Source organism: Perognathus longimembris, chromosome 1 (assembly GCF_023159225.1).
Source record: "Perognathus longimembris pacificus isolate PPM17 chromosome 1, ASM2315922v1, whole genome shotgun sequence".
NCBI lineage: Eukaryota > Metazoa > Chordata > Mammalia > Rodentia > Heteromyidae > Perognathus > Perognathus longimembris.
In genome coordinates, this window is record NC_063161.1 from 147,240,588 (window position 1) to 147,255,008 (window position 14,421).

The 14,421-nt window shown below is 42.0% G+C and overlaps 1 protein-coding gene across 3 annotated transcripts in view; it reads right to left on the minus strand.

Annotated features, from left to right (window-relative positions):
- Nucleotides 1-14,421, minus strand: part of Astn2 (astrotactin 2) — an 861,877-nt gene that overhangs the window by 606,877 nt on the left and 240,579 nt on the right. For 2 of the 3 annotated variants that reach the window (XM_048340540.1, XM_048340532.1), the window contains exon 4: nucleotides 1,365-1,517. The exons of the other annotated variant lie outside the window; for it this stretch is intronic. In XM_048340540.1, the coding sequence (XP_048196497.1) occupies nucleotides 1,365-1,517 (153 nt within the window). The remainder of the gene's footprint in view (nucleotides 1-1,364; nucleotides 1,518-14,421) is intronic. 3 annotated transcript variants of the gene reach the window in all.

A 14,421-nucleotide genomic window follows, 5' to 3' on the forward strand; every position in this document is an offset into this window, starting at 1 on the left:
TAGGGAACAATGGAACAAGAAGGAGCATGGAGTTCAAAGCACATGGATGGAGAAGAAATAGAAGAGATTAGAACTCTATATGGCCTTGGATATCCTGTTTGTAAGCCTGTATATTTCATTATTTTTTTTCCTTTTGTTGGGGGACAATACTGATGCTTAACTCAGGCCCTAATGTTTATGAGACAGATATTCTACTCCTTAAACACACCTTCAGCCTTTTCTTGCAATGGTTATTTTGAGAAAGGTTCCTGTTTTCATTTTGGCCATGCATGCATCATGATTCTTATACTTTTTATCATAGCTGGCATAAGAGGTACATACTGTTTTCCCCAGTTTCTTCCTCTGAGATGGAGTCTTCTGATCTCTTTTGACCAGGCTGACCTTGAATTATGTTCCTATCAGCCTCATGCATTTCTGAAAGGACAGGCCCATGTCACCACAGAAGGAGTTTCATGGCCTTTTTGCCTGGCCTGGCTTTGAGCTATGGCTCTCCCAGTAGGATTAGGGGATGACAGAGATGAGTCACCACAGGAGGCACAAAACTGAACACGCGTGAAAGCAGAACAAACCCAGTAAAGCTGGACTTTAATAAAAAGGGGAAAGTTTGGAAATTGGGCAAGGACATGTGGGCCCTTTCCATATAGGAAGTTACAGAGGTAGAGTTGGGAGGAAAAGGTAACTCCTGTTGCTGCTGCAGTTGCTGCTGCTGATAATGTAAAGAGAGAGGAATGAGGAGAAAGAGCAGGAGGAAGAGATCTGCTTTTCTTATATTCTGGACATTGTGATATGATATTGGAACAACCTTGTAAGACAGGACGGGAAGTCTACGCTATGGCCTAGCTAATACAGATACTTAGCAGTAAAACAGAAATTTGAATGCAGTTCTACGTTATCATACTCTTGATGATGTTGACTCTGTTCTTCAAGTTCCTGAAGAGTGGCATTGAACCCCTCCCCCTTCCTAGGGGTCCCTGTCCTTGTGTCCTGCCAGGAAGGTCTCATGCTATCTAGAGGAATGGTCTGCATCCCTTACACTCCCCAGAAGGACACCAAACTACAACTTACAATGTGCCTACTGTTTATAGGTCCTGAGGCTAGAAGTTTTCCACATTTTCTCTCTAATCATCTCAATCATGTTAAAATTTTGAAGGATCCATTCTCATCCTTTGGTTTGCCTACAAAGAGGCATGGCTAGATTAACTCTCCACACAGGGGTACAAGTATGTTATCTCCAAGAGTCACACTGGGGAGAAAAATGCCACCAAGTTCGGTGATCAAGAGAAGTAGTGAAGATGTCTTTCCAGCATCACTGTGACAACGGAACATCCTGCTGTCTTCCTGGAAGATGCATCAGGAGATCCTACCTCGAGACTTGCTCCTCCTCTTCCGCTTCCCTGCAGACAGGCTACGTGGGGCTGGCTGCAGCTGGCCGATCTCGATGGGGGTGTTAGCGCGGAAACTCTCCTTGAACTTCTGCATCAGGGACTCCACGGTCTCCTGCGTCGCCTCAGCTGCTGCTACAGGGTGGCAATGGGGCTGAGGTTAGGACTTGGCCTACCTTCAGCCCCTGCAAGACTGGCTTTGGCTACCTAGAGTCTCTGGAACTTTCTCCTTGTCCCACTGGAGATACAGAACCACGAGCTTTGAGGCTAAGCATAGATAGAAAGTTAGCTTTGTTCAGCATCTACTGTATTCCAAGCACCTCCCTGAGGTCTTCAGAGAGGATGATGAAAAATAGGACACAAAATATGCTGTAAGCAATTGATAACCAGACAATTTTACCACACTTCTGTGATGAGGTAGTGCAGTATTCTAGAGAAGTATGAGGAAGGCTTATCTTGTCCATCTAAAAAGTCAAGGCTAGATTCCTGGAGGAAACAATGCCTAAATGATGGAGAGCTTATCAATGAGGAGACAAGAGCAAAAGAAGTCCATCCAGGGTAGGGTGGGAGAGACTTGGAAAGAGCGTCTCCTTGGCAGGAGAAACAAGCATGATCATCTGAAACGAGAAGGAGGATAGTTCTCTGGCAGCAGAAAGAAGTTCAATGGGACTGCAGTGGAGCATGCAAAGAGCAGTTGTATGATATAAAGCTGAAGAAACATGGACCTCATATAAACTCCACCTTTAGGAATCTGGGTTTTATCCTGATAGCCAAGTGTTAGCACTGAAAAGATTTAAAGAGAAAACTGCTATGTTCAGATGAACTCGTTTCGTTAAACAATGGTTCATTAGAGTAAAGAAGAAATGAATGGAGGCAGGGATAGAGGGCAGAACCAAGGTCTGTACAGAAGCTGGCTGGAGGCAAGGTGGCTTGAAGCAGGACACAGGAAGGGAAAGTCATTCATTGTCTCAGTGCACTGTACCTACAGAACTCTGGGTGTGGTGATCAGCGTCATGATCTCATTTACTCAGGCTTCCCAACAGGCCATTGGACTTGCTCAGCTAGCAAGTGGTAGTGACAGATTTCAAGGCCCCAGGCCAATGATACATTTATAGTAATAACCTCCAATGCTTTCATAGTAGCTACCTCTTTACGAAGTTTCACAATGAAGATTGGTAGAAAGTTTCAGTGGTTGGAGGAAGTGATGTCAGGAAGGCAGAGAGAGAGAAAAAAAAGGCAGAAGATAAAAGAAAAGGAAAATAAAAAGAAGGAAGAAGAGAAGACAACATAAAAGACAAGGAAGGAAAGCCAAAGGGAAGAAAAAAGGAAAATTCTAAATAGCCCCAGTGCCTTTGTTCTGAGAAATTCTTAAAGAGAGTCCCGGCTTTGAAATCTTCAAACTAAGCCTCCCTCCACCTATGTCTCCAGAGACAAGGAAATTCCTCCTTCAGGTTCAGCTACCTACTGTCTAGTGCCAGCAAATGGCATGCACCAAAGACTCCTAGTTCTTTTTTTTCTTTTAAGACTTTCACCAGATTGGACAAAGAATGCTGCTGCCTACTACATTTCCCCATTTCCAAGATGTTCTTGTTCTCCCAGAAACGCTTATCAATTTAGATAGATGTGTCTTCAGGGTAAGTCACACCCAAAGGGTTGATTTGTAAATGAGGGTCTGTAGGAAACCCCATCTTCAGGGACATAGGGGGAATCTTTGATTGTTAAGAAAAAGACAATTGATGATGCAAATGAACCATGTGGTAGCATTACAGATTCCACACTCATATCTCCTGCTGTCTTCTCCTCAGTTATCTTCATTAGGGCTGCTTGAAGGTGATACAAGGAGTTTCCAAACACAGACTCCTTGCTCTAGCCTGTGAGAGATACTGCTCTGGCAAGACACCTCCACAGACTCTTACGAGCCATGTCATGCCCATGTTGATTCATAAACCTACAGTAGTGTCATTTGACAAGAATCATAAAAGGAGAGCTGCTCGTGGTCAAAAGTCCAGAACAAGCACTATTCTGAAATCTTTAAAGGCAGAGATTCTTATAGCCTGCAAGTATTCACTCATCCACTCTTCTCTCCAATTATTCAACAGTGTTTGTATTCAACAGTGTTTGTAGCCAGGCGTGGTAGTATGCACATTTGAGGAGCCAAGCAGAAGAATTAATTGACCAATAATACAATTGTAGGTCAGACTGAGCGACATAGTAAAACTCTATCAAGAAGGAGGAAAGAGAGATGGGTGGGAAGGAGGCAAGGAGGGATGGGGGGAAAGGGCAGAAGAGAGAGAGAGAAGGAAGAAAGAAAGGGAAAGGAAAGTCATCATATACTGAGCACCTCATAGTCCTAGGAAAATACCATAGACTGATTGGATTAAACAAGTATTTATTATCTTATAGTTCTGAAGGCTTCGAGTCCAAGAACATGCTACCAGCAAAGTAAGGTTTTGGTGAGGGCTCTCTCTTCCTGCTTTGCACAGAGTCATCTCCTTCCTGTACCCTCAAATGTTGGGTATCATGTTTGGGTATACAGGAATATCTAAATACCTATGTGGAGAGAGAGTAGAAAGATCATTTCCTTTTATAATGCCTCAGTTCAGTCAAGTCAGAGCTGATGCCATGTCATTGAATCTTCTTTGCTTAGCTCCAAGGACTGTCTACCATGGACCAAACTGTATGCACAAGTCAAATTTTGAAGTGCTTCTTCTTAATGCAGTGATCTGGTCTGTGGTAGGTAATTAAGTGAGAACATAGGATTGAGGTTCTAATGTGATAGGATTAATGATTTCCTAAAAAAAGAAAAAAGAGATACAGAGAGGTAAAGGGAAAAGAGAGAGAAAATAAAAGGGAAAAGGGGAGATGAAAGAGAGAGAGACACGGAGAGAGAGAATTTTATGCCTCCCAGGTATACCTGTAAGGAAAAGACATGTGACCACAAAGTTGGAAGGCAATGTTTGCAGGGCAGAAAGAGGCCCTCTGTGCAACCTACCAATGTCTACACATTCATCTTGGACTTCCAGCCTCAGCAGTATAAGATAATCATTGCTAAAGCTACCCACTGAACAATAATTTCTTATAGTAGACCATACAAGCCAAAAACACTGTCATGTTGGGAATTAAGGTTTCAGCATACTCATTTGGGGTGGAGGAACAAACATTCATCCCATAACACGGTACAGTAGTGAGAAAGCAGACGTGTCCTCAACTCGCTTCCACATCGAAGACATGTCCTATGTACTAACAAGTGACTCATAAGTGTGATGTGTACTATAAAGGAGAGCTAATGATGACATGAAAGGTTAGTTCAACAGATTGATCTAGTGGTGGAAAATACCTGAAATTAGTTTCTTGGAAGTGAGCAGTGGGCCTCAAGTATAAAGCATATGTTTGGTCAGGTGGTGAGGGAGAGGTAGGTTCTGGGGAGATGAAGAAGAGAGAGGGAAGTAGCAATTTAAACAAAGAGCTTTGAGGGAGAAGGAGTATGGAAAGGGCTGCAGTTGGCCACTAAAGTGAAGGATGAATGAAATGAAAATGAATGAGGTAATGCAAGAGAGGAAATAGGAAGTCTAACTCTTACCTTTTAAGCCTTGTTAAAGATTAGGCATGCTAAAAGGTGTAGATTGTGGAGTGGCATGATTAGATTTTGACTTAAGGAGACCTTCTGCTCTAGCAAAAGGACTCATTCAGGACAGGCATTCCAGAAGGAAGGTGACAGATAGGAAAAATTTCAAAGATAAGATTGATGATGGTGGCCTGGACTGGGGCAGCCATGGAGGAGGAAGGCAAAGAAGATAGAGTAGGGGAGAGAACAGAGATAGAAGTAGTGAGGTAGTCGAGATTGAGAAGTGGGCAAATGTGAGTTGGAGGTAAAACCTCCCCCCAGACATGGTTAGAAATGGGAAAGGGTAAAGAAGGGAAGAGGGAGCTAGAGGGGGTGAGCTTGATTCCCAGCCTGGTTTTATACAGCTGTAGAATGATGCCTCCTCAATGTGAGGAGAAGCAGGTAAGAGACTACAGGTGATAGGAACGCTTAACGTGAGACATGAAAACTTGGTGGTCTCTTCATTAACTCACATTCTTTTATTCACTTGTTCATCTGTCATTTACCAATGCTGGTCATTCATTCATTCATAAAGGAGAACTGTGTGCTGTGGTAAGGAGGAAGTAACAGTCACAGTGAAGAACCCCCTTCTGGGTGTAAGCAACATAGATACACATTCCCCATCTGTGCTCACTGCCTTGCCTTTGGACCCTGAGGCTGCTCTCCACGCCAGATGGATCCCATCTAGCTCCATCTTGGAGGCATGTCCTCATGAAATGCCTTGCCTGTGTCCTTGTCCTACAGCTCCTGAGCTGGGCTTGGTCCAGGGAGATATTCTGCCAGGCAACAGGAAGGGAGATTGGAAGCATTTCTTCCCTTTTGATTTGTCTGTTTTGTTCCCTATTTCTGATGGTGACTGGGAGACTTGATTGTTGAATCCTCTGGCACATGCTCCTTTTTCAAAATTTCAATTGTCACAGGATTCAATAAAACCATTTTTTTTCTATCCCTGTCTGTTCATCCCTTGGAGATGGTTACTTTCTGTTATTTCTTATCCCTAGTAGTTTCATATCGCTCTGGGAATTGTCCCCACACTGCATACACTTCCACCATTACCTCATTGCATTCTCTAAAATACTCATTCCAGTATGCTTTTATTATTATTTTTGTCCAGCTGCAGCTGAGATCTTGACTTTGGCACTATCTTCACTTCTCCCCCTCCTCTTCTATTTTTTTTTGTTTGTTTCTGGCATTCATCACTCCCCAAAGGTCAGCTCTTCCCATTATTCCTATTTCCTTTCTCCTCACCAGATCTAGGATTGCTGGGCTGAAGGCAGAGGAAACACATGGAGAGGGAAGGTTTGCTCCCTTGCTTTGCAAAGGTTTCAGATCCTGACTGTAGCACATCCCTACCATCTGTTTGGTTGCTCTTGTCTTGGTGCCAAGTGCCAAGTGCCCTGACAGGCTTAGTGGGAGCAGTGCTTATGCAAACCTCTCTGTGGCTGATTTCATCCTGTGTATCCCTCACTTTTTCTCCCCCTACCACTTTCAGTTCTACTCAATGGGTCTATCGATATCAATCTATCAAGTTGTCCAAATAAGCTACATTGCCTCCTGGTATCCTCTAAGCTCTGCCTCCCCAGAGTGGCAAAATGCTCACCCGTCGCCGGGATAAATGCAACAGATGGTGCTTGATGCGTGTACTGTGACAGGCCCCAGCAAGAGGAGGGAAGGGAGAGTACGGCCTCTTTCTAATTGACATAAGAGAGACTGTCATGCTTAATAGGAATGAACCACTGGAGCCTGAGGAGAGGAACCCTGGCCCCCAAGCCAAGCTAAAGAGATAGCAGAGAGGAGAGGGAAAAAGGAAAGCCAGCAGGGAGGAAAAGAAAACAAAATTGGGAGAGGGAGTTGTACTCAATGATGAAAGACAGGGGCCAAGAATGCAAGGGAAAGACAAGGATAATGGAAAGGAGCAAGAAGAAAGAAAAGGGAAAGGATAGGAAGGGACAGACAAAAAAAAAAGACAGAAGACAAAAGAGAAGGGAGAAAGAAGGAAGATTTTGAGTTCCTTTGCAAAAGCAGATTGCTGTGGCAGTTTCTATGTTCCAAGCAATGCCAGGCCTCTACCCCGCAAGAGCAGACTTTACACTGCATATAGGGATACTCAACAACTGTGCAATTAGTCATTCACACCTCTCCCCCTCCAAAAGCACCCAGAATGTTCTGCCACTAAAATCAGTATAAGTTTGAGCTCAAGTTTCAGTAACACTTTTTCTGTGTGTGTGCCAGTATTGGTGCTTGAACTCAGAGTAGTGTCCTAGTCTTGCTTAGCATTTTTGTTCAAGATTTGCATGCTGTCACTTAAACCACACCTCCAGTACTTATTTTCTTCATTAATTACTGCACTGTAATTATAGGAGTGATCTACAGGGTGTTAAAATTATATAAGTCAGGTAATGAGTGTATTTCCTTTCTTACAGCGTCTTCTATCCCCTCTTTCTCTCCTAGTCCCTCCCTCCCATCTCTACCCACAAGTTGTTCACTTTCGCCAGTGTCCAGTGAACTCCACTGCTGTACTTTCTCACCCTTTTCCCCTCAAATTCTGTACCCTTCCCCCAGCCCTCTGGAAGATGCAGGGAAATTGATAGAACTGGAGCAAATCATGTTATGTGCAATAGGCCAAGCTCAGAGAGACAAATGGCACCTGTTCTCTTTGATATACAGAAATTAGATCTAAAAACCCAATTCCTATTTTTGCTTGGTTAATTGGAGATAAGAGCTCCCCAGGTTGGCTTTGAAGGATAATCTTCAGATCTCCACCTCCCATGTATCCAGGTTTACACTCTTGAGCCACTGACACACAGCTTCCACTAACATTTTTATTACCCACTGCAATTTTTTTGTGGACACATCTGGTATGTACTAGAAGAAAATTCCATTTCTGAGCAGCAGAAAAGGAAAAGAGGCTAGTGTTTTCTCATCTTGTCTTTCTTATGCCCCCTACGAACTTAGAAAGTCTCATTAAACTCCTGTTTACAGATAGATGCTGAAATTTACAGACGTTAGATGATGTTCCGGGATCACACAAAGAGGACATGGAAGAGCTAGCATCTGGACTCAGAACCAGGGCTTGCTCCAGCTTCTTCAGTACAACCTGCTCCATGTACTGCTGCTGCTCCACTCGGCCAGTGGATATGGATATCACAGTGGCAACAGCTGGCCCTTCTTTAAGTCACTCACCTGAGCAGGGACCCCCATTCAATGTGGCTATTCATAGTTGAATTAGTGGGCCTAGATTGGTGCCTGGTCTATTGTGCTGAAAAGACCCTCTCTCAGAACTGTCCAGCCTGAAGTTCCAGGCTCAGCTCATACCTCATGATTTCACTTCTTCCCCACTTTAGAACTACATTCAGAGAACCAAGCCCCCAAATGAGAGCCAAGCAAGAGCAATGTACTGTGACCACATTGCCTAACCCAAGAACAGGGCTCCAAAGTCAGCTCTTCAGTGGTATGGCTTGTGTGACTCCTTTCATTTCTGCAAGCCCTGCTTTCCTCCTCTGTAACTGTCTGCGGGGTGTTGGAGGAAGAAATGGAATTATGTGCACAGTGTCTGTCAGATCCTTCAGAACACAGTAGTGCTCAAGATGGAGAAAAGGTGTGCTCAGGGCTACCTTTTTCTCATTATCCCTCTAATCATTTGTTCCTTCATTCACTTGTTCATTCACTCATTTTGAAAGTCATCAGCACTATAAAAAAGCCACTTTGGAAATCCTATTAACAATGAGATGTTTTCCCTTTTATTCATATGTGCGTAGGGACACAAAGAGGGAAAGCCATGATCAAAGTCAGCGGCAACTTCCAGCACTCACTCCTATTATTTCCACTACGCCTCCATGTTTGTCTCAATTTTCAGATAATTTTAGCTTGTGATTTTAGGTTGGCTAATTTACTGTGTCAGCCAAGCTGAGACATCATATCCAGATACTCGATCAAACATTATGCTAAATAGATCTCTGAAGATACTTTATAGATGACATTAAAGTTTAAGACAGTAGACTTTGAATAAGGTAAAGCACATCCATGTTGAAGGTGGGCCTCACACAATCAGATAAAGTCATTAATAATTTTTTTTAACCTGGCTGAAAATAGAGGATAGATTATCTTCAGATTTCAGCTGCTGCATGAACTCTCTCTTGGGGCTCCAGCCTCGTGGCTCATCTTATATTGAGCAGATTTTGGATTTACCAGACTCTACAATCATATGAGCTAATTCCTTGGGATACATTTGTTGAGAGAAAGAGACAGACTCAGAGGTGCAGGTGTACTACATGCATAGCCAATATACTGTGTGTGTGTGTGTGTGTGTGTGTGTGATGTGTGTGTATGTTTGTCTATGTGTACTAACACTGACCTGAATTTGAGTGTTCCAGCTTTAGATTGGACACATATTCAAAAGCCAAGATGGAGGGGAAGGTGATAAGATACCCTAGTCCTAAAGTACACTTCAGTTAGAAATCCCCAACAAAAATGCAAAGAACCATCACACTTTGAATTTGTGTAGGTCTAAGTATACAGAACATTTCATAGAAGTCTTCTCCTCATGAAAAGAAAAAAAATAGTAAGAGAAAAAAAAATGACAGCCACAGTTGTCAGCCAGAGGAGAATGTTCCACCAGTAGAACAAATGGCAGCCTCTTCCTAAATCTCAGGGGTTAAAAAAATGATGGATAGAATTTTCTCACTTTTTATTTTCTACTTCCATATATTTTCTTAAACCTTTTTTGCTGGGTACAGCTTATCTTCCAATAAGTGCCTGGAGACAAGACAAATGAACCAACAGGAACAAATACAAATTGGAAAAGGCAAGGAATAGCCTTTCCTTACACACAAAAAAATCTTAGGACTGTCAGCCAATACTTCACACTTGTGGGGTGGTCATGATTTCAACCAGAAGAACTGCATTGAAGTTTGAATGATGGGATTAAATTTATGACATTTTCCTCTATTCTGTTAAAAAGATAGTGCTACTGGGTTCACTGAGCTGGCTCCTCGCTCCCTAGCCACAGCACAGATGGGCTCTGAGATTCCTTCCGGCTCCAATATCTTGTAGTTCTAAATGTAAATGATTGTGCTTTTATGAAGATAAATGTAGTAGCTCCGAGAACTGCACTCCTGAGTTTGCAAAACACTCTACCTTCCTTCACGAATGTTATCCTCACCATCTGAGCTCCCAGTTTATGAAGGCCAGAGAGATGAAGGCCACTCACTGTCAAGGTTTCCTGTAGTTGCTATCACAGGCCACAAGTCCTTCTCAGGGGAGAAAGGGTCAAATGACGGGATAAGCTGGGTCAAAGACTTCTCAGCCTTTCATGACTGACTACCTTGCAGCCAGGTGTATTTCTGGAAGCCTTTAGAAGCAGCCACAGTTTGGAACCTTTGTCACAGTTCTTTCCAGCTGTGAGATCTAAAAGTTCACTTATAGTCCTCAGACATTCAAGTTCCCTGAATGCTCAATGGAAGGTGGTTCCAAATCGATAAGCTGGGTTTTGAGTAAATGAAATGTTGTAACATATATCTCTATCCCTGCTATAGAGTGGGCATACCAAAAATGGAATTAATATTATTATTACTCAAACAGAACAAGAAATGTAGCCAAGGCCTAACGTATGAAACTGTAACCTCTCTGTATATCAATTTGACAATAAAATTTTTTAAAAAGGAAAAAAAATACTTTAAACAAGCAATGATAGAAAGTCCAGATTTTCTGTCCAGTCAGAGAAATACAAATGGATGGGACTCAGAGTCACTACCCAGATTCCTCTCATTCCTGTCCTTTATATAACTTGAAAGGAAGGCCACAGGTTGTATCTCTACACTTCTGGGCACTGAAGGCAGGACCATGTGAGTTCTATAAATGGAATTGTTCATCGGGTATTACCCTGAGCTCTTCCAAGGGTGGATACTAAGCATACAGGGATGAATGTAACACTACCTTTTGATAACAACAACGACAACAAGTCTGTGCAGAGTGGAAGTGGCAGGTAAAAATGATAAGAACACAGTGTGTTAAGTGTCCAGGTAGGGATAAAATTGTAAATGCAGCATAGAAAAGGTATTCACTGAGCTTCTTTTATAAGCAGGAAAGGACATGAAAAATTCCAGAGGCAAGTGCCAAAGGATGTGGAATGGGATAAAGAGAAAAGCAGTAACATGAGCAAGGAGAAGGGGCTAGACTTACAGAGAAAATTCCATCCCCTTTGCTTCTACTGGAGCTTTATGAGGAATGGTATAATTACCAAATGAACTCAACCTTTGACTCAAATAGTAGGCAGGATTCTTTCTTACTATATTTCAGCCAGTTCCTATTATTGTTGCACCTGGAACCTTGCCATGACCTAAGACTTAGATCTGGCTGTAGATACAAACACACAGCTTCTGTTCACCATCCTCTGTCTTCTCCCCCACTTTCCTCTGTCATGTTACTCAGACTTATGCTTAGATTCCCATATTCCCCACACATTTAGCAATATATTAATCCTTGCTGACCAGAATCTAACATCATCATCATGTACAAGGGGAATGTGGGTTTTGGCAGATGTTTAGCATAGAGGAGGAGATCCCACTATCTTACTCTATTTAAATGTCCCGTCTTCACTTATTTCCTATCCTGCCATGATGTCAGCTTGGACATCTCTGGTTAGACTGTTGGTAGGACCTATCCAAATGTACCATACACTATTTCATTTTGCTAAGAACAAGTAATCACAGTAATACTACTACTACTACTAATACAATAATAGGGCTGGGAATGTGGCCTAGTGGCAAGAGTGCTTGCCTCATTTACATGAAGCCCTGGGTTTGATTCTCCAGCACCACATATATAGAAAACGGCCAGAAGTGGCATTGTGGCTCAAGTGGCAGAGTGCTAGCCTTGAACAAAAAGAAGCCAGGGACAGTGCTCAGACCCTGAGTCCAAGGCCCAGGACTGGCGAAAAAAAAAAAAAAAAAAGCTAATATGTAAAAAATAATACAATAATAATGTCATTGAACAATTATGGCATATTTATAAATAACAGGTTATATTTTAAGATATAGTCATTACATAATTTAATCTTCATTGTGAGAATATAAAAAAATCAGTAGTTTATTTCCATCCTTCCCTGAATCCGCATTCTTGTTACAAACTCATTGTGAACTTCTTCACCCCTTGACTTGACTGAGAGAATTGCCATGGCCAGTTTTATGTGGGTGAAATTAAGCACATGCTAGATATCATGCTTCTCCTCAAGGGACATTACATATTTCTGCCTGCACTTGTACATCAGCCACTACTAAGAGGGAAATCTGTCATAGCTAATCGGTTGGTGGAAGAAGGATGTGTGAATACAGGCTCAAAGAATGGAGCGTAACTCTTCTAACCTAGGTCACTGAATCTAGTCAATCTGTATATTATGAGAAAAACCCATGATGATAAATATAAACGCTTCAGTCAATCCTCAGAAACATGAGATGATATTTATTATGGGATGCCACTGAGATTTCAGAGTGTGGTTGTGGAAATGATTGATAGACAACATTTCAAGACATGCACCATTATTTGCATCTTAAAAATGGGCAAGGCACACAGGGGTTAATTAAGTTTTCAAAGGTCATACCAAGCTTATAAATAGTAGAGCTCCACAGATAGCTTTAAATATTATTTCTTGGCTTGTGTGGCAATGGGGCCAATAAACATGATTTAATGAATGGCTTCCTCATTGGAAAGAATGATAAGAAAAAAAAAGTCTCTTTATCAGTTTCTCTTAGCTATATTAATAATTATGAAGATGTCCCCAGAAACCACAACTACCTGAAACTTAGCTATCCTTCCTCAGTGTTATGCAGTCTATCAATACAGCAATTCACAATTTTCAGAATTGGGCTGTTTGCTGAATGAATGCATGAACAAATGTTACACTGTGTATACAACCAGCATTTAAAGAGAAGTATAGGGCTGGGGATATAGCCTAGTGGCAAGAGTGCCTGCCTCGAGTGCTAGCCTCGAGCGGGAAGAAGCCAGGGACAGTGCTCAGGCCCTGAGTCCAAGGCCCAGGACTGGCCAAAAAAAAAAAGAGAAGTATACAACATGTATTGTGACATAGATATATTACTGACCCATGATGGGGCTGGGAGTGAGGGAGGTATGGTAAAAGACAGAAGAAATGGAATATATACAATCCTCATTCCTTCAACAACAGATTTTTTTTCTCCCATTTTCCTTTAAAATAAGGCAAATTTTCACCATGCCATAGTGTGGTTATAAAGTGTGGTTATAAAATTCAACTACACAAGGAAAATTTCTAGTAAAACTAATGAAACCGCATTATAAATACATCCCATTTCTCAATATTAAACTCTTAAAAATAGACTGGCTAAATATATAGACAGTAATGGATTGAGGCTGACTCCGCGTTACTTAAAGGCTTGGGATTTTCCATTTAATGACTTATAATTTCAATTTCCCATTTCTTCATGACACTGAGAGCTGGCTTGCTTTATTATTCCTGATTACATGCCACCACCACACAAAAAATCCAAGCAAAAAGCAAACAGATAAAATTAGGGGTTTTATCAAGAGTATCCTGAAGTGAAAACTCAGCAGATCTGGAGACAAAATAAAATAGGACTTAATTTCCAGGTCAACCACTGTGGGAATATGGACACCACAACCCACCTTTCTGAGCCTCAGAGAGATATATGTTAAAACATGCAGTAATCTGAGTCGCTCAAATCCTCCCTCTGCTAGCAGTTGCTCAAGGAAGAGGGTCAGAGGCTCTGCTCTCCATTTGCTGAAAGAAAATAAGGACTCCTCAATGAAGATTTTAAATAAGCTCAGCAGTAATGCAACACACATTTGTTAGTGTTTATTCTATGCTAGGCACTGCTACACTTCTCACTGCTTGTTTCCATTCTGGGTAGTATATTCATGAGCATCTCCGTTATGGGGCTAAAGGCAGATCTGAATCCTGAGCAGAGCTAACGTCTATGATGTTTGTTTGTTTGATTGTTTGGCCAGTCCTGGGCCTTGAACTCAGGGCCTGAGTATTGTCCCTGGCTTCTTTTTGCTCAAGGCTAGCACTCTGCCACTTGAGCCACAGCGCCACTTCTGGCCATTTCCTGTATATGTGGTACTGGAGAATTGAACCCAGGGCTTCATGTACTTCTATGATTTTAAGCAATGCAATAGAATGGGGAGTAAAAGAAGGAAAGGAGGGAGCAGAGAAAGCATCACCTGAAGAGTGTGCCAAGGCTGTCCTAAATGCATGTATGAGGCTGGCATGTGGATACACATCCTATGTGTATCCCAGGAATATTTTCATCCCATGGCTGGACAATCCTGGAGTGCCTTCTTCTTGCTTTTTATCCCTGGTGAAAACTGGCTAAGTATTATAGATACCTTTTCTTTCCCAGAGAGCAGTAAAAAAAAAAAAAAAAAAAAAACAGAGCTAAGGCA